This window comes from Hemibagrus wyckioides, linkage group LG02, assembly GCF_019097595.1.
Source record: "Hemibagrus wyckioides isolate EC202008001 linkage group LG02, SWU_Hwy_1.0, whole genome shotgun sequence".
Taxonomy (NCBI): Eukaryota; Metazoa; Chordata; class Actinopteri; order Siluriformes; family Bagridae; genus Hemibagrus; species Hemibagrus wyckioides.
The window spans coordinates 24,724,176-24,746,427 of record NC_080711.1 but is presented as its reverse complement, the minus strand read 5'-3'; the positions used below and the strand labels follow the sequence as shown (position 1 = coordinate 24,746,427).

Here is a 22,252-nt window from a genome sequence, read left to right as displayed (position 1 = left end):
CTGAGAGTCTCAGATGATCCTCAGAGGTTCAGGACTAATAATCTGACCGGAGCAGCTGAAGGAGCAGCTGAAGGAGTTCGTAAAAAACTGAAACATTTCTCTTGATGAGCACAAAAACTCTTCATGAGTGTTTATCAGCACAAACTGCCTTCCTCACTCCTGACCTTCTCCATCTTCTTCTTCCTCAGATGAAGTCATCAAGGCTCTGATTTCTTTTGGTAAAGCTGTGAATTTTCCAGACATCTTCAAGACTGGGGAAGCTGCAACTGTTTTCTCTCTCCTCCACCTCTCTCCATCTCTCTCCTCCATTGCTCTTCTCCATCTTTACTTTATCTCTCTCCTTCAACACTCCGCCATTTCTACTCCATCTCTCTCCTTCTCCTCTCTCCTCCATCTCTCTCCTTCTCCTCTCTCCTCCATCTCTCTCCTTCTCCTCTCTCCTCCATCTCTCTCCTTCTCCTCTCTCCTCCATCTCTCTCCTTCTCCTCTCTCCTCCATCTCTCTCCTCCATCTCTCTCCTTCTCCTCTCTCCTCCATCTCTCTCCTTCTCCATCTTTACTCCATCTCTCTCCTTCTCCTCTCTCCTTCTCCTCCATCTTTCTCCTTCTCCTTTGTCCTTAATCTCTCTCCTCCCCCTCTATCCTTCATTCCTCTTCTCCATCTTTACTCCATCTCCCCCCTCCATCGCTCTCCTCCTTCGCGCTCTCTCTCTTCCACCTCTCTCCTCCTCCGTCTCTCATGTGTTAACTGAGTTCTGTATTTTTTCGAGACAGTTTAGCCTAGCACGTTGTGAGCCTCAGATCTGTGAAACCAGGCAGAGAAGTCATGCCAGGATTGTGTGAACGGACTTCCATTTGTTTGACAAGCGTGTGTGTGTGTGTGTGTGTTTGTTCTTCTTAATATTCCAAAACACTACGTGCCGTCTTGTTGAAACGTTTCCCATCTGCAGCCCGGGCGGAAGAAGACCAGCCGAGTCACATTTGCATTTTAATTCACATTCAATCACCTGTGTGTGTGTGTGTGTGTGTGTGTGTGTTTATTGATACTTTCAATCTGATCCTGTGTAAATATGCAGATTCTGTGTGTGTGTGTGTGTGTGTGTGTGTGTGTGTATGTTTGTGTGTCTTCGTCTTCAAATCCATTTCATATCATCGTCACATGGACACCAGTCAACAGATTTACAGTCTCTCTGAGACAGACACCAGTCTCTCACCCTCTCTCTCTCTCTTTCCCTGTCTTTCTCTAACTCCATCTCGCTGTCTCTCTCGTTCTCTCTCTCTCGCTCTGTCTCTCTCCTGAACATTAGTTGGTCTCTTCCTGCCCACCACACGATGTTAAATCAGCATGAATAGCCACTTCACACATTCTCTGCTTTGTGTATCTAAGTGCCTGTCGTCTCATTTCGTGTCTTTGCGCCTTCATTCTCACTCTCTGTCCCATCTCTCTCTCTCTCTTTCCCGTAATAAGCACTTCTCCTCCTCTCTTCCTCTCTCTCGCTCTCTCTCTCTCCTGGGCTGACGGCTGTAATGAGAATGCCGTACAGGATGATTGGCAGGGTGGAAATAGGAGAGAAAGCCATGTTCTCGCTCTCGTTCCTCCTGATTAAACTCTGTGAGATGGTTTGAGATCCAAGGTTCTGGTGGTCGCTCTCTCTCTCTCTCTCTCTCTCTCTCTCTCATACCTGACAGCTCTATCACTCATATACCACACTCTGTTTTTCCACACTACAGTAACATCATGTCTAATGAAGTGAAAATGAAAGAGGATTTTCAGTCTGAGGGTATATGATCTAGAGGTCATGTGGATGAAGCACAAAAACATGAAGTTTTGGCACAGTGGGCATTGGTTCAACCCTGAGAAGCACTAGTGTCCAGTCCTGGAGGAGTTCTCCTGGGAAAGGCACCAGATCCATCAGGAATCTGACCCTGATGCTAGATGAGTAGACAAACCCTGTGCTGATTTAACTGTGATCCAACATTTTAACTGTCCCTCTGACAGACACCCAGGAGGACAAGAGACAGAAGAACCCAGGAGGAAAGACAAACCATCAGGTCAGGAGTCTAGACAAACTGAGCTGCACTCTTTGTTTTATGGACAATAAATATCACAGAGAAGAAATGAAGCTCTAAAATCAAGCAGAAGGAGCCGAGTGATGCTTCTGGACCGGGCTGGACACCAGGCTGTGGTTATGCATTAAACACTAAAATAAAACACTTTTGTCATTGTCTTCTAATTTAAATTCCACTTCTACTCTTTCGCTCAAACTGAACTAAACCCTGAGCTCAGATCAGATTCAGCTTCGCTCGCAGTTCAGAAAAAAAAATCACCATGACGACAGGTCAAGACGCTGCAATGCAAATGTATCTGACTGCATTGGATTTCTCATCTCCCCAAAGCTGGACTCCTCAGACCTTCTGACCGACAGCAGAACCTCCACATGACCTTTCATGACCTTTTGCCTCAGAGTGAAGGATAAAAACTATAGCACTCTTCAGAGGAGGAGGATGTTAAGGTGGAAGATGAAGATCAACCTTGGGCAGGAGACAAGGTCAGGAGGGTCTGCTTCGGAGATGAGTTATTGAGCATATCGAGCGTCCAGTAAACGAAGGATGGAGGACGGAGCCAGCAGGCGTCGGTGGTGCGAGGTGACCTTTGTGTTTACAACCTGTCCGGAGTCGATGCCATGCTCTCATCGAGTCTCCACCATCAACAGCAAAGTGCTGAAGGATTTTAACACGCTGCTGAAAATAATGAGCGAGACGTTCAGCAGCCCGTCAGAATAATCAGTCAAATCCATTCTCCACGGGTTTTTATTAAACGAGGCTTTAAACAGATTAACGCTGATCCATTATCGGCTTCGGCGTTGAGCAAATAAACAATCGCAGACGAAACGCTACGGAACAGCATGGCCGAGGAAGGAGGCCAGATTACAGCTCCTCAGAGGAATGCGACAATCAGTCCATCAGAAAAGACGCAGAAAGAACGACAGCAAGACAGCGAGAGTGTGCATTAATCACTGCATTGTTTTTACACAATTAAACACTCAGATCAAATCTCACTATTTATTTAATCAAACCCTCTGCTGCTTGTTATCTACGAGGATTCAGCAAGATTTATTCTTCAAGAGACGTTCCTCTGTAGAGATCTTCAAGTCTGATGCCAATCCTTTCAGGTGTTCACCAGAGCAGCAGAGGTCAGGGGTCACCAGTCTGGAAACCAGCAGAGGAAGATAAAGCAAGCAGGACACTGATTTCAAAAAGGAACAAACCACCTGAGGGATTTGTTCCACCTGAGGGGGTCTGGAGATCTTCAGCTCTTTTCCAGAGGCATCTTTTATCATAGAATTTGGATGTTCATGATATTTAGACTCAGTGCAGGACATTCACAGAGAGGAGAACCTCGAGCTCTGGAATGGACTTGAGAGAAATACCAACGATTGTAACATTCAAATCAAATATGTGGCTTCAAACTGACCACAGAAACATCTCCGGAATAATATAAACCTGTGATGTAACCAGCATCTGACCAATCAGAGCCCAGGGATCGTCAATATTAATGCACTCGCTCCGGTACGTCATCGTTTCCATAGCAACAGCTTGTTAAAGTGGTGAAATGTTAAGAATTGTACGGAAGGAGTCTCCAGTGTCAGAGGTAAAGCTAGAGCTTTAAGTTTTCAGACATCTTCAGGACAGAGGAGTTTACACTGCTTTGCGGTTGCTAGGTAACAAGCTGTGTGTGTGTGTTTTTTTTTTTAAGAGATAATAAAGAGAGGCTTTAAGGGAGCAACTGTTTAAAGCTGCTCTAATAGAAGTGAGAATATGAACTATGAGTTTCCGGGACTTTCCATGACATTAAATTTAGCAATAAAATTTTTTGTACATGATTTTTTTTAATAAATAAAAGTGTAATCTTTCAGCAGCTGTCTGTGGTACAGGAGGAGCGAGACTCTGGGGGATGACGTGCTGTTACAGGAAAGATCAGTGCCTTATTTGCAGCTTATCTGAATCCGTCTCGGTGTCCTGTCCGCCTAGAGAAATTAAATTTTGGGTGAAATGAGTTTTGGAATGGATTTTGGCAGGCGCTGGTGGCAGGTCGCAGATTAAGGAGCTCCTGTGGTGACTTTATGGACATGAATAACAAGCCATGTGTTCACACTGCATCTTAATTAACAGCATTACAATGAGCTCAGGCACAACACTGACACTATACACTGCTTTATATGGTGCACATGCTCGCTCATACACACACACACACACACACACACACACTCCACATGCTGAATGCAGAGCCTGAAATCCAGCCAGTGACACAAACCCATGTAAAAGCTCCTGATCCTACAATATTCATGATTTCATTCAAACACACACACTCTCTCTTTCACACACACACACACACACAGTCACACACATGCGCACTCTCTCTCTCACACACACACACAGTCACACACACACTGCAGGCATTTATGTAATTATTGCTCCTGCTGTATTGCAGGGAAATTAAGTAATAAATCTGTTGATGGTCACTGAGACCTGAGGTCACACACACCATATTTCATTTTACATATTTATCACGCTGTTAAAGCTATGAGCTGATCTCTCTTTCATGTATAAAAAAAAGAAAAAAAAACAAATAAAATGAAAGCTATGATTGTTTTTGTATTACTTTATGGTTATGATTCACTGAGACTCGTGTTATTGTAACGGTAATGCTAGCCTTCAAATCCAGGCCTGACACTAGCTGTCAAAAATTTACCTCCAAGCCCACAGTAATGCTAACAGCCAGAGCAAAAGTTTACATACCCTCCAAACCTAAACACAAGAACGTTAACTCCTTAATTAAACCGAGCTGTGTCATAAGAGGAGAGTCAATACTTTAGAAATATATGTTAAATATGAGGAATATATGAGGAAATGCTCATGAATGCAGTTAGCACAGAAGACACACACACACACAAACACACACAGCAGGGGCTGTAAAGTGATCGAGTCTAAACCGACAATTTATGTATTTATTCATCGTGTGAAACTGCTTTAAAAGGTCGGGCAATTTTCCAGGTCATCGGTCAAAGCAGCCCAGTCAGAGGAACATCCCTCCTGTTGTCACGGCGATAACGCGGTTGAGGTGAGGGCGGCGTGTCAGCGGGGTTCAATATCACGCACTCGGGCACGCGCGAGGTTCACCGTCTTAATGATTCTGAAAGGTCAAACATCTCCTCAGAAGATTAATGGGGTTTTAGATGGAAGGTGAGCAGCAGGGGGCATCGGCTGAGCCGAGCTGCTGGAACACTGACCCAACACTGGAAACTACACAAGAACATTTCTCACACAACAACATACTGCTGAAAAGATTATTAGACACATCATCACAAAACTCGATCTCAAGCTGATGCCAATCCTGCATTTCCACAAGCAACTGCTTACTTCCTAGTCGAGAGCACTGGTGAAGACTATGGACAGCAGCGAGGAGCTGGATCTGACCATAGTACTGCACCGTTACTGCTCACGGGGGAAGAGCCGTGTAAAGAGGGCAAACTGAGGACAATACAAGACTGTAAATCAGACAATAATCCCTCACAGGGACAAACTATCACTGTAACACTATCACTGTATCCCTGTAACATTATCACTGTAACACTAACACTATGCATCACTGTAACACTAACACTATGCATCACTGTAACACTAACACTATGCATCACTGTAACACTAACACTATGCATCACTGTAACACTAACACTATGCATCACTGTAACACTAACACTATGTATCCCTGTAACACTAACACTATGTATCCCTGTAACACTAACACTATGTATCCCTGTAACACTAACACTATGCATCATTGTAACACTAACACTATGCATCACTGTAACACTAACACTAAGCATCACTGTAACACTAACACTAAGCATCACTGTAACACTAACACTATCCCTGTAACACCATCACTGTAACACTAACACTATGAATCACTGTAACACTAACACTATGAATCACTGTAACACTATCACTGTATCCCTGTAACATTATCACTGTAACACTAACATTATGTATCACTGTAACACTAACACCATCACTGTAACACTAACACTATGAATCACTGTAACACTAACACTATGCATCATTGTAACACTAACACTATGCATCACTGTAACACTAACACTAAGCATCACTGTAACACTAACACTAAGCATCACTGTAACACTAACACTATCCCTGTAACACCATCACTGTAACACTAACACTATGAATCACTGTAACACTAACACTATGAATCACTGTAACACTAACACTATGAATCACTGTAACACTATCACTGTATCCCTGTAACATTATCACTGTAACACTATGTATCCCTGTAACACTATCACAGTAACACTAAAACTATCACTGTAACACTATCACTGTATCCCTGTAACATTATCACTGTAACACTATGTATCCCTGTAACACTAACACCATCACTGTAACACTAACACTATGTATCCCTGTAACACTAACACTATGTATCCCTGTAACACTAACACTATGAATCACTGTAACACTAACACTATGAATCACTGTAACACTAACACTATGAATCACTGTAACACTAACACTATGAATCACTGTAACACTAACACTATGAATCACTGTAACACTAACACTATGTATCACTAACACTAACACTATGTATCACTGTAACACTAACACTATGCATCACTGTAACACTAACACTATGTATCACTGTAACACTAACACTATGTATCACTAACACTAACACTATGTATCACTGTAACACTAACACTAAGCATCACTGTAACACTAATACTATCCCTGTAACACCATCACTGTAACACTAACACTATGAATCACTGTAACACTAACACTATGAATCACTGTAACACTATCACTGTATCCCTGTAACATTATCACTGTAACACTAACATTATGTATCACTGTAACACTAACACCATCACTGTAACACTAACACTATGTATCCCTGTAACACTATGTATCCCTGTAACACTAACACTATGTATCCCTGTAACACTATCACAGTAACACTAAAACTATCACTGTAACACTATCACTGTATCCCTGTAACATTATCACTGTAACACTAACACTATGTATCCCTGTAACACTAACATTATGAATCACTGTAACACTAACATTATGCATCACTGTAACACTAACACTATCAGTAACACAATGTATCACTAACACTAAGCATCACTGTAACACTAATACTATCCCTGTAACACCATCACTGTAACACTAACACTATGTATCCCTGTAACACTAACACTATGTATCCCTGTAACACTAACATTATGCATCACTGTAACACTAACATTATGCATCACTGTAACACTAACACTATCAGTAACACAATGTATCACTGTAACACTAACATTATGTATCACTGTAACACTAACACTATCAGTAACACAATGTATCACTAACACTAAGCATCACTGTAACACTAATACTATCCCTGTAACACCATCACTGTAACACTAACACTATGTATCCCTGTAACACTAACACTATGTATCCCTGTAACACTAACATTATGCATCACTGTAACACTAACATTATGCATCACTGTAACACTAACACTATCAGTAACACAATGTATCACTGTAACACTAACATTATGTATCACTGTAACACTAACACTATCAGTAACACAATGTATCACTAACACTAAGCATCACTGTAACACTAATACTATCCCTGTAACACCATCACTGTAACACTAACACTATGTATCACTGTAACACTAACACTATGAATCACTGTAACACTAACACTATGTATCACTGTAACACTAACACTATGAATCACTAACACTAACACTATGTATCACTAACACTAACACTATGTATCAATGTAACACTATTACTATATCCCTGTAACACTAACACTATGCATCACTGTAACACTATTACTATATCCCTGTAACACTAACACTATGTATCACTGTAACACTAACACTATGTATCACTGTAACACTATCACTGTAACACTAACACTATGTATAACTAACACTATCACTATAACACTAACATTATGTATCACTGTAACACTAACACTATCAGTAACACAATGTATCACTAACACTAACATTATGTATCACTGTAACACTATCACTGTATCCCTGTAACACTATGTATCACTATCACACTAACACTATGTATCACTGTAACACTATCACTGTATCCCTGTAACACTATGTATCACTATCACTGTAACACTAACACTATGCATCACTGTAACACTATTACTATATCCCTGTAACACTAACACTATGTATCACTAACACTATTACTGTAACACTAACACTATGCATCACTGTAACACTATGTATCACTGTAACACTAACACTATCAGTAACACAATGTATCACTGTAACACTAACACTATGTATCACTGTAACACTAACACTATGCATCACTGTAACACTAACACTATGTATCACTGTAACACTATCACTGTATCCCTGTAACACTATGTATCACTATCACACTAACACTATGTATCACTCTAACACTAACACTATCAGTAACACAATGCATCACTGTAACACTAACACTATGCATCACTGTAACACTATTACTATATCCCTGCAACACTAACACAATGTATCCCTGTAACACTAACACTATGCATCACTGTAACACTAACACTATGTATCACTGTAACACTAACACTGTAACACTAACACTATGCATCACTGTAACACTAACACTATGTATCACTGTAACACTATCACTGTAACACTAACACTATGTATAACTAACACTATCACTATAACACTAACATTATGTATCACTGTAACACTAACACTATCAGTAACACAATGTATCACTAACACTAACATTATGTATCACTGTAACACTATCACTGTATCCCTGTAACACTATGTATCACTATCACACTAACACTATGTATCACTGTAACACTATCACTGTATCCCTGTAACACTATGTATCACTATCACTGTAACACTAACACTATGCATCACTGTAACACTATTACTATATCCCTGTAACACTAACACTATGTATCACTAACACTATTACTGTAACACTAACACTATGCATCACTGTAACACTATGTATCACTGTAACACTAACACTATCAGTAACACAATGTATCACTGTAACACTAACACTATGTATCACTGTAACACTAACACTATGCATCACTGTAACACTAACACTATGTATCACTGTAACACTATCACTGTATCCCTGTAACACTATGTATCACTATCACACTAACACTATGTATCACTCTAACACTAACACTATCAGTAACACAATGCATCACTGTAACACTAACACTATGTATCACTCTAACACTAACACTATGTATCACTGTAACACTAACACTATGTATCACTGTAACAATAATACTATCCCTGTAACACCATCACTGTAACACTAACATTATCAGTAACACAATGTATCACTGTAACACTAACATTATGCATCACTGTAACACTAACACTATCAGTAACACAATGTATCACTGTAACACTAACATTATGCATCACTGTAACACTAACACTATCAGTAACACAATGTATCACTGTAACACTAACACTATGTATCACTGTAACACTAACACTATGTATCACTGTAACACTAACACTATCAGTAACACAATGTATCACTAACACTAACACTATGTATCACTAACACTAAGCATCACTGTAACACTATCACTGTAACACTAACACTATGTATCACTGTAACACTATCACTGTATCCCTGTAACACTATGTATCACTATCACTGTAACACTAACATTATGTATCACTGTAACACTAACACTATCAGTAACACAATGTATCACTGTAACACTAACACTATGTATCACTAACACTATGTATCACTAACACTAAGCATCACTGTAACACTAACACTATGTATCACTGTAACAATAATACTATCCCTGTAACACCATCACTGTAACACTAACATTATCAGTAACACAATGTATCACTGTAACACTAACATTATGCATCACTGTAACACTAACACTATCAGTAACACAATGTATCACTGTAACACTAACATTATGCATCACTGTAACACTAACACTATCAGTAACACAATGTATCACTGTAACACTAACACTATGTATCACTGTAACACTATCACTGTATCACTGTAACACTAACACTATGTATCACTGTAACACTAACACTATCAGTAACACAATGTATCACTGTAACACTAACACTATGTATCACTAACACTAAGCATCACTGTAACACTATCACTGTAACACTAACACTATGCATCACTGTAACACTAACACTATGCATCACTGTAACACTAACACTATGCATCACTGTAACACTAACACTATGTATCACTGTAACACTAACACTATGTATCACTGTAACACTATCACTGTATCCCTGTAACACTATGTATGTATCACTATCACTGTAACACTAACACTATGTATCACTAACACTAACACTATGTATCACTGTAACACTATCACTGTATCCCTGTAACACTATGTATCACTATCACTGTAACACTATGCATCACTAACACTATGTATCACTAACACTAGCACTATGTATCACTGTCACTGTAACACTATGCATCACTACCACTGTAACACTATTTATCACTGTAACACTAACACTATGTGTCACTGTAACACTAACACTATGTGTCACTGTAACACTAACACTATGTGTCACTGTAACACTAACACTATGTGTCACTGTAACACTAACACTATGTATCACTGTAACACTAACACTATGTATCTGACGGTATCCCCGGGCGTGTCCTCAGAGCATGTGCTGGGGAGCTGGCGGGGGTCCTAACAGACTTATTCAACCTGTCTCAAGCTATTGTGCCCACCTGCCTTAAGACCACCTCCATTGTGCCTGTACCAAAAAACTCCACTGCATCCTGCCTTAATGACTACCGCCCAGTAGCGCTCACCCCCATCATCACTAAGTGCTTTGAGCAGCTGGTCCTGGCACACCTCAAAACCTGTCTTCCTGCCACCCTTGACCCTCATCAATTTGCTTACCGTCAGAACAGGAGCACGGAGGACGCAGTTTCCACAGCACTACACTCAGTCCTCTCTCACGTGGACAATAGAGACAGCTATGCCAGAATGCTTTTCCTGGACTTTAGTTAAGTGTTTAACACGGTCATCCCTTCCAAGTTAGTCACCAAACTCGGAGACCTGGGCATCAACGCATCACTATGCAACTGGCTCCTGGACTTTCTGACCAACAGGCCCCAGCATGTTCGGATAGATCGCCAATGCTCTTCCACCCTCATCCTTGGCACCGGAGTACCACAAGGGTGTGTGCCGAGTCCCTTCCTCTACTCTCTCTTCACCTATAACTGCAAGCCTGTACATAGTTCCAACACAATTATCATGTTTGCAGATGACACCACGGTGATTGGACTCATCAAAGACAACGATGAGTCAGCTTATAGAGAGGAGGTGGACTGTCTAGCTGAGTGGTGCGCTGGCAACAACCTGCTGCTCAACGCTGCGAAGACCAAGGAGCTCATACACACACACACCTATTCATCTCAATGGAGAGGTGGTGGACCGTGTCACAAGCTTCAAATTCCTGGGTATCCACATCTCCAAGGATCTCTCCTGGACTACCAACAGCTCCAGTCTGGTCAAGAAGGCTCACCAGCGCCTCTTCTTCCTGAGGGCTCTGAGGAAGAACCATCTCTCTTCAGACATCCTGGTGAACTTCTACCGTTGCACCATCGAGAGCATCCTGACCGGCTGTATCATGTCTGGTATGGGAACTGCACTGTGTCAGCCCAGAAAGCACTGCAGAGGGTGGTGAAAACTGCCCAACACATCGTAGGAGTTCCACTTCCTAAGATCGAGGACATTTACAGGAAGCGTTGTCTCACCAGAGCACGCAAAATCATAAAGGACTTTTATCACCCTGCCAATAGACTCTTTGCCCTCCTGCCTTCTGGGAGGTGCTACAGGAGCCTCCGGACCAAGACTAGCAGGTTTAGGAACAGCTTTTTCCCCACAGCTGTTTCTTTGCTGAACTCTGCCTCCACCCGATCACACACACATTGACTGAACACATTATTATCAGTGTATATAACCTTTTTCTGTATATAACCCTTTCTGTGTACAGTTTACATATACAAATTATTTATCATAGTATACAATATCTTCCTCATTGCACACATCTAAATCATTGCACTCATTGAACATAACTCCTCTGTATATTGTTTATATATTTAATTATTATCATGGTATACAACACCTTCTTTATTGCACCACTATAATCATTTGCTCATTTGCACTCATTGCATTTACCTCCCATTGTATACTGTTTATATACTGTTATATATGCAAATTATTTATTTCTATATTTGTGTATATTGTTTGTATATGCAAATTATGTATTGTTATATACTTATTATATATGCTAATTATTTGCACTGTGAAAATGCACTTCTGGTTAGATGCTAACTGTATTTCGTTGCCTTGTACCCACATGTGCAGTGACAAAGTTGAATCTAATCTAATCTAATCACTGTAACACTAACACTATGTATAACTAACACTAACACTATCACTGTATATCACTGTAACAGTAACACTATGCATCACTAACACTATGTATCACTGTAACACTAACACTATGTATCACTGTAACACTAACACTATCACTGTATATCACTGTAACAGTAACACTATGCATCACTAACACTATGTATCACTGTAACACTATGTATCACTGTAACACTAACACTATGTATCACTGTAACACTATGTATCACTGTAACACTAACACTATGTATCACTGTAACACTATGTATCACTGTAACACTATGTATCACTGTAACACTAACACTATGTATCACTGTAACACTATGTATCACTGTAACACTATGTATCACTGTAACACTAACACTATGTATCACTGTAACACTATGTATCACTGTAACACTAACACTATGTATCACTGTAACACTATGTATCACTGTAACACTATGTATCACTGTAACACTATGTATCACTGTAACACTAACACTATCACTGTATATCACTGTAACAGTAACACTATGCATCACTAACACTATGTATAACTATCACTGTAACACTAACACTATGTATCACTAACACTATCACTATGCATCACTGTAACACTAACACTACAGTATGTATCACTGTAACACTATGTATCACTGTAACACTAACACTATGTATCACTAACACTATCACTGTAAAACTAACACTATGTATCACTGTAACACCATCACTGTATCCCTGCAACACTATCACTAACACTAACACTATGTATAACTATCACTGTAACACTAAGTATTACTGTAACACTAACACTGTATATATCACTGTTTCGCTACAAAGTTTCACTTTAATGTTCCACTTCACACTACTGCTGCACACAACTGTTTCACCATTTCTACACAACGCTTAAATATAATGTGCTTCAAGTCACTGCCTCAGGTGTCCCGCCTCATCCCTCAGCCTCACACTGTCCCGCCTCATCGCTCAGCCTCACACCATCCAGGCTTACACTGTCCCACCTCATCGCTCAGCCTCACACTGTCCCGCCTCATCGCTCAGCCTCACACTGTCCCGCCTCATCGCTCAGCCTCACACCATCCAGGCTTACACTGTCCCGCCTCATCGCTCAGCCTCACACTGTCCCGCCTCATCCCTCACACTGTCCCGCCTCATCCCTCAGCCTCACACTGTCCCGCCTCATCACTCAGCCTCACACTGTCCCGCCTCATCGCTCAGCCTCACACTGTCCCGCCTCATCACTCAGCCTCACACCATCCAGGCTTACACTGTCCCACCTCATCGCTCAGCCTCACACTGTCCCGCCCCATCCCTCACACTGTCCCGCCTCATCGCTCAGCCTCACACTGTCCCGCCTCATCGCTCAGCCTCACACCGTCCCGCCCCATCCCTCACACTGTCCCGCCTCATCCCTCAGCCTCACACTGTCCCGCCTCATCACACAGCTTCACACTGTCCCGCCTCATCACACAGCCTCACACCGTCCCGCCTCATCGCTCAGCCTCACACCGTCCAGCCTCACACTGTCCCGCCTCATTGCTCAGCCTCACACCGTCCCGCCTCATCGCTCAGCCTCACACCGTCCAGCCTCACACTGTCCCGCCTCATCGCTCAGCCTCACACTGTCCCGCCTCATCGCTCACACTGTCCCGCCTCATCGCTCAGCCTCACACTGTCCCGCCTCATCGCTCAGCCTCACACTGTCCCGCCTCATCGCTCAGCCTCACACCATCCAGGCTTACACTGTCCCACCTCATCGCTCAGCCTCACACTGTCCCGCCTCATCGCTCAGCCTCACACTGTCCCACCTCATCGCTCAGCCTCACACCATCCAGGCTTACACTGTCCCACCTCATCGCTCAGCCTCACACTGTCCCGCCTCATCGCTCAGCCTCACACTGTCCCGCCTCATCGCTCAGCCTCACACTGTCCCACCTCATCGCTCAGCCTCACACCATCCAGGCTTACACTGTCCCACCTCATCGCTCAGCCTCACACTGTCCCGCCCCATCCCTCACACTGTCCCGCCTCATTGCTCAGCCTCACACTGTCCCGCCTCATCGCTCAGCCTCACACTTTCTTGCCTGTCACTGTCCTGCCCATTCACTCTGCCTCACACTGTCCCGCCTCATTTCATCACACTAAGCGTTTCTACACTGTTCCATGATGCAACCATTGACACGTTCATCAAGAAACTACTTTAAGGCAACATTCTTTAACAAATCTACAGATAAATGCAGAAAACTCATTTCAGAATAAATCTGGTTTGCGTCGATGTTCAAATGAAACGTTGTGCCTCTTTCGATTCGCCGCAGTTTTACAGCGTGTGCGTTTCATTTGCAGCGTGAAGCCTCCTTCCCTTCGCTTCTTATCAGATTACGGAGCATCACCAATTCATCACATCGGCAGAAACCTAGAACTCACACACGGCAAATTTAATTCACACTCAGACGGACGAGTGCCGTAACAGAAATTTGCGGCAGTGTGTTGCGTATTCTATCTCTCACACACACACACACACACACACACACACACACACACACACACACACACACACACACACACAGTGAGCTGGAGCTGCATACCTTAAATGGATTTTCTCTCCATTAGCAGGATGTTTTAAACTCTCGGGTCGACTCAAATATTCATCATTCTCAGTGAGGATGAACCTGTCTGGCTCTTAACACACACCCACACCCCATTGCATTACACTCCTGCGTCAGTAGAATGTTATGAATATGACATGACCGCCATGCTTTTAGGCAAATGGTGGCGGTGTGAGCGGCTGTACAGGACCAGGTGAAGGTCAGAGCAGGAAATGAAACATAGGAAGTTCACAGACTCGGGTGGAGACATGACGATGTTGGATGTATGGTGGTGCAGGAAAACCTTCCGGACATGAAAAACACATTAGGGAGGATTTCACCTGGACGAGACGTGGATCGTCACTGCGTCTGGTCACACTGACTCTCAGCGAAAGGCTGCATGTAATCCTGAACACTTCATTAGGTGAAGAGTTAACACTGAAATGTTACCCTATGGAGAAAAAAAATCATGTGCAAGCATTTATATCATCAGCGGTGTAAAAACGAGCGCGTCCCACGCTAATGCTGTTATTCATGTTGTCTCTACAGCAGGGAGACACACACACACACAGCTGTGAAATTCCTGCACACACAGCAGAATCACAAGGAACAACGACACGCTCGCTCACTCTTCCACGCTCGCTCACTCTTCCACGCTCGCTCACTCGCTCACTCTTCCACGCTCGCTCACTCTTCCACGCTCGCTCACTCGCTCACTCTTCCACGCTCGCTCACTCTTCCACGCTCGCTCACTCTTCCACGCTCGCTCACTCGCTCACTCTTCCACGCTCGCTCACTCTTCCACGCTCGCTCACTCGCTCACTCTTCCACGCTCGCTCACTCGCTCACTCTTCCACGCCGCCACTCGCCACTCTTCCACGCCGCCACTCTTCCACGCCGCCACTTCTTCCACGCCGCCACTCGCCACTCTTTCCACGCCGCCACTCGCCACTCTTCCACGCCGCCATTTTCCACGCCGCCACTTCTTTCCACGCCGCCACTCGCCACTCTTTCCACGCCGCCACTTCTTCCACGCCGCCACTCGCCACTTCTTCCACGCCGCCACTCGCCACTTCTTCCACGCCGCCACTTTCCACGCCGCCACTCGCCACTCTTCCACGCCGCCACTTTTTCCACGCCGCCACTCGCCACTTCTTCCACGCCGCCACTCTTTCCACGCCGCCACTCGCCACTCTTCCACGCCGCCACTTTTCCACGCCGCCACTCGCCACTTCTTCCACGCCGCCACTGGGCCACTTCTTCCACGCCGCCACTCACTTTTTCCACGCCGCCACTCGCCGCTTCACTCTTCCACGCCGCCACTTTTCCACGCCGCCACTCGCCACTCTTCCACGCCGCCACTTCGCCACTTCTTCCACGCCGCCACTCGCCACTTTTCCACGCCGCCATTTCTTCCACGCCGCCACTCGCCACTTTCCACGCCGCCACTCGCCACTCTTCCACGCCGCCACTTCTTCCACGCCGCCACTCGCCACTCTTCCACGCCGCCACTTCTTCCGCCGCCGCCACTCTTCTCCGCCGCCACTCACTCGCCACTTCTTCCGCGCCGCCACTCGCCGCTCTTCACGCCGCACGCCGCCACTTTCCACGCCGCCACTTTTTCCACGCCGCCGCCGCCACTTTTCCACGCCGCTGCTTCCACGCCGCCACTTTCCACGCCGCCGCCGCCACTTCTTCCACGCCGCCACTTTTCCACGCCGCCGCTTCCACGCCGCCGCTCGCCACTTCTTCCACGCCGCCGCTTTCCACGCCGCCGCTTTTCCACGCCGCCACTCGCCACTTCTTCCACGCCGCCGCTTTTCCACGCCGCCACTTTTCCACGCCGCTGCCGCCACTTCTTCCACGCCGCCACTCGCCACTTCTTCACGCCGCCACTCGCCACTTCTTCCACGCCGCCACTTTCCACGCCGCCACTCTTCCACGCCGCCACTTTCCACGCCGCCACTCTTCCACGCCGCCACTTTCTTCCACGCCGCCACTCGCCACTCTTCCACGCCGCCACTCTTTTCCACGCCGCCACTTCTTCCACGCTGCTCACTCGCCACTTCTTCCACGCCGCCACTCGCCACTCTTCCACGCCGCCACTTCTTCCACGCCGCCACTCGCCACTTCTTCCACGCCGCCACCACTTCTTTTCACGCCGCCACTCGCCACTTCTTCCACGCCGCCACTCGCCACTTCTTCCACGCCGCCACTTCTTCCACGCCGCCACTCGCCACTCTTCCACGCCGCCACTCGCCACTCTTCCACGCCGCCACTCTTCCACGCCGCCACTTCTTCCACGCCGCCACTCGCCACTTTTCCACGCCGCCACTTCTTCCACGCCGCCACTTTTCCACGCCGCCACTCGCCACTCTTCCACGCCGCCACTTTTTCCACGCCGCCACTCGCCACTTTTCCACGCCGCCACTTCTTCCACGCCGCCACTCGGCCACTCTTCCACGCCGCCACTTTCTTCGCGCTGCCGCCACTCGCCACTTCTTCCGCGCTGCCACTCGCCACTGGCCGCTCACGCCGCCACTCGCCACTGGGCCACGCTGCCGCCCGCCACTTTTTCCGCGCCGCCGCTTTTTCCACGCCAGACGCCGCCGCTTTTCCACGCCAGACGCTCGCCGCTTCCACGCCGCCGCTTTCCACGCCGCCGCTTTCCACGCCGCCGCTTTTCCACGCCGCTTTCCACGACGGGCCGCTTTCCACGCCGCGACGCTGCCGCTTCTTCCACGCCGCCGCACGCGACGCCAGACGCCGCTTCCACGCCAGACGCCGCCGCTTTCCACGACGCGACGCCGCTTTCCACGCACGCCGCTTTCCACGCCAGACGCCGCTGCCACTTTCTCGTGACGCTGCCACTTCTTCTCGCCGCCGCTTCCACGCGACGCTGCTTCCACGCCGCCGCTTTCCACGCCGCCGCCGCCATTTTCCACGCCGCCGCTCGCCGCTGCCGCTTTCCACGCCGCTGCTTCCACGCCGCCGCCGCTTTCCACGCCGCCGCTTTCCACGCCGCCGCTGCCGCTTTTCCACGCCGCTGCTTCCGCGCCGCTGCCACTTCTTCCACGCCGCCACTTCTTCCACGTGACGCCGCCGCTTCTTCCACGCTGCCACTTTCTTCCGCGCTGCCACTTTCACGCTGGGCCACGCTCGCCACTTCTTCCGCGCTGCCGCTGCCACTTCTTCCTGCCGCTGGGCCACTTCTTCCGCGCGCCGCCGCTGGGCCATTTCTTCCGCGCCGCCGCCACTTTTCCGCTGCCGCCACTTCGCCACTTTTCCGCGCTGCTGGCCGCCGCCGCCGCTTACACACTCGCCGCCGCACACACTCGCCGCCACACACACTCGCCGCCACACACACCGCCGCCACACACACTCGCCGCCACACTCGCCGCCACACACACTCGCCGCCGCCACACACTCGCCGCTCACCACACACTCGCCGCCACCACACACGCCGCCACTCACACACACTCGCCGCCACACACACTCGCCGCCACCACACACACTCGCCGCCACCACACACACTCGCCGCCACCACACACTCGCCGCCACTCACACACACTCGCTCGCTCACTCACACACACTCGCTCGCTCACTCACACACACTCGCTCGCTCACTCACACACACTCGCTCGCTCACTCACACACTCTTACACACTCGCTCACTCACACTCTTACACACTCGCTCACTCACACTCTTACACACTCGCTCACTCACACTCTTACACACTCGCTCACTCACACTTACACACTCGCTCACTCACACTCTTACACACTCGCTCACTCACACTCTTACACACACACACTCACACTTCCACACTCGCTCGCTCACTCACACTCTTACACACACACACTCACAGTTCCTGTTGTCATTACAGCAGCTATAAACAGTCATTCCCACACCAGTTTCTATTTTTTCTCACTGTTGAAATGAAGAAAAATAAAGTCTCAGCTCGTGTAACAGAGGAACTGCAGTGAAGCGTGAACTCCTCGGTCCTGAAGATGGCAGAAAAGTTAGAAAGCTCTGAGACGAGAGACTCCATAAACATGAAGAACTTCTCCCAGATCAAAACACACACACACATCTTTAATCCGTTAACGCGAGGCCTCCGTGAACAAGCGGTTGCCATAGCGACGATACCGTATTAACAAACAACATTCAGAGCCATCGTGCTAGACAATTAGTTAACCCTTTCTGACCAATCAGAACTCAGCAGAGTCGTCGTTTAGCTCCAAGTCACGATTCCGCGGTTGATCCTGAGCGAAGGGGAAAAACTTCCTGAAGCTCCGAGATCCGGAATCCAACAGGTTGAAGTGGGACAGTGTGGAGCTGAAGATCAGCATGAACAAACTCGAGATTTCTGGGAAACATGGGCTGGAATGTGGACGCTGGCAATGCGTGTGTGTGTGTGTGTGTGTGTGTGTGTGTGTGAGGGATGAGCAGTGAAAGCGTAAACGAGCCCCAGATGAGATGCCAAGGTGAGTTAGTGCTGAGGAGCGAGGAATAAGAGAGTGAGAGAAAGCCTCCAGCTAGCTGATTAACCGCGTGAGGGACGATGACCGCCCTCCACAGTTTGTGTGTGTGTACGGGTTCATGGCGCTCGTGTCACCCATTCAGAACACACACTGCTTTCACTGTGATTAATTGATGTCACAACACTCGTTAGCACAGCGCCGTCAATCAAACCCGCGAGCCGAGAGAAAGCAGAAAGAACACACACCTTTATTATTAAACTCCTGATCAACACCTGGGTCAGATTCATCACTACTGCAGGTTAATAACCCTGTGTGTGTGTTGTATTATTATGAGGATGTGTGCATCATTATGAGTGTGTGAGGAGCGTAAATAATGACTGTGTGGGTTAGTTGAAATTTAGTGTGTGTGTGTGTGTGTGTGTGTGTCAATTTAAGCATGCGAGTTCATATATTTATCTCTAGGAATGCTATAATTAAGCATAAATAATGTAAATAATGGTGTTTATCTGTTCTGTTTATTACACTTACTCTTAAAAAACATTAAAATTAATGAATGTATTGAAATGTATTGATTTCTTTAAGCTTATTTATTGATTCATTGAATAATGAATTTATTTATTTATTAGTCAATTGATTGATTCGTGTATTAATGCTCATCATAGGTAATAATATTATTTTTGTAATTTTTTTCCAAATACAGATAATTGGGATGTGACCTTTAAAGAAAATAACTATTTAAATAAATGAGATGACACTGCTGTGTGTGTGTGTGTGTGTGTGTGTGTGGCCCTGATCGTGGCTCGGGTCTCAGCAGCACGTGCGAGACTCCCACTGCACACTCACTTTACTTTATAAGCTTCATAAAACAATTCCGAAAATAATGCATGAAACGGATCATAAATCCAGCCTGGCACGCGCAGGACACCGAGTTCACCTGTGACACGCACGTGCACAGCGACCAGGTGGAAACAAAAGAGGATGAGGAAGTCACAGGAAAAAATGAGCAAGTGTACTTTAGAAAGCATTTCAATCAAATTAAAACCGAAGTACTGCATAAGTCAGAGAATGAAAAATGTCAAGTGCCACATCATGAAACACACACACACACACACACACACACACACAGAGACAACATTATACACAGCACCTTTCTTCGTGCAGAATACAGCACGAGCCTGCTCATTATTCATCCCAGGATAATGTATATAAATTAACACACACACACCGTTATAAACTTCTCTCTCTCTCTCTCTCTCTCTCTCACACACACACACACACAGGTCGAGATAGAGAGAGATCCTACCTTCCTCGGAGACACACTCCTTTACTCGCTTCAGCAATAAAATCCAAAACAGCGCTTTAAAAAGCTCCATGATTGACCGGACGCGCTCGCGAGGCTCTGGTCATGTCGCTGCCGCGCGCGCTTACCGCGCTCTAACACACCGGCACACACTCACATACTCATAATACACATGCACTCTGTCTCTCTCGCACGCGCGCACACTCACACACACACACGCACGCACGCACGCACGCACACACTCGCACACACTCACACACACACTCACTCACGCACGCACCGGCGCAACAACAGGAGCAGTGAGCCAGCCGTCCGGGTTTGTAGTGACAGGAAAAGGCACCTCGCGCCATATTTGGTATCTCGGGGGGCGGGGTTAGGGTCTAGATTGGCAGGGAAGGAACAGCCAATCACAATCGAGTAGGATTATTCGCGCACAGGCAATTAAACAGGGTGAGTTAATGAGGGAGGATAACGGAGTGGGGCTTTTCAAATAGAAATATAACTAAATACTAAATTAATAAATAAATTGATTAATTAATTAAATTAAACCTAATATGTAGCCATGCCCTCGTTTTTCATTTGTTACTAAATTTGACCCAAACATGTAAATAAGCAAGTTTAACTATTTAAACATTTTAAATTGCTTCAATAGATGAAATTATAAATAAATTTACTAAGATTTAAAAAAAACCTATTTTTAAATTTTTTTATAAAAAAAGAACAATTATTGTATTTGTTTTTTAATAAGTGGCATTTATATTAATAATAATAATTTAGCATTTATTTCATATAAAAGTTATTAATCTGACCCAAAAAAGTGATTTTATCAGCCATGACTTTTCATTTCATCCGGTTTTAATTTCCATTCTGACGCTCTGAGCTTCGTTTTCCTCATGAGTATTTCTTATATTTATTATTAATATCAAGAGATTTATTTTAAAGAAAATGAAAGGTACAGCTCTCTCAGCTCATCGGAAATGTGCTTCTTTAGATCTTAATATGCACTGCTGTGAGAAAAAAAAATATTAATACCCATTATATATATATATATATATATATATATATAATTTTAAAAAAACATTAAAATTTTAAATAAAGTATTTTTATGTAAAAAAATTTTAAATATTAATAATAAAGAATTATTTGTAATTTATATTGAACATTAATATTTATCATGAAAAATAAAATGCTGTGGTTATTATTACACTTTTTACACAGCTAAAGACAAATATACCTTTTTATTCTACAGTGTCTATAGTGAGACCCCTCACCTCACCTCACCTGCCCACACACACACACACACA

At 45.3% G+C, this 22,252-nt stretch overlaps 1 protein-coding gene across 2 annotated transcripts in view; it reads right to left on the bottom strand.

Annotated features, from left to right (window-relative positions):
- LOC131343264 (ephrin type-A receptor 7-like) overlaps positions 1-21,257 on the bottom strand; it is a 104,391-nt gene extending 83,134 nt beyond the window's left edge. The window contains exon 1 of one of the 2 annotated variants that reach the window (XM_058374819.1): positions 20,952-21,257. In XM_058374819.1, the coding sequence (XP_058230802.1) occupies positions 20,952-21,021 (70 nt within the window). In that variant the 5' untranslated portion in view covers positions 21,022-21,257. Of the gene's footprint in view, positions 1-15,504; positions 15,719-20,951 lie in introns of those variants that run through there. The other variant, XM_058374826.1, reaches the window with a different exon arrangement.
- Positions 21,258-22,252: the final 995 nt, after the last annotated feature.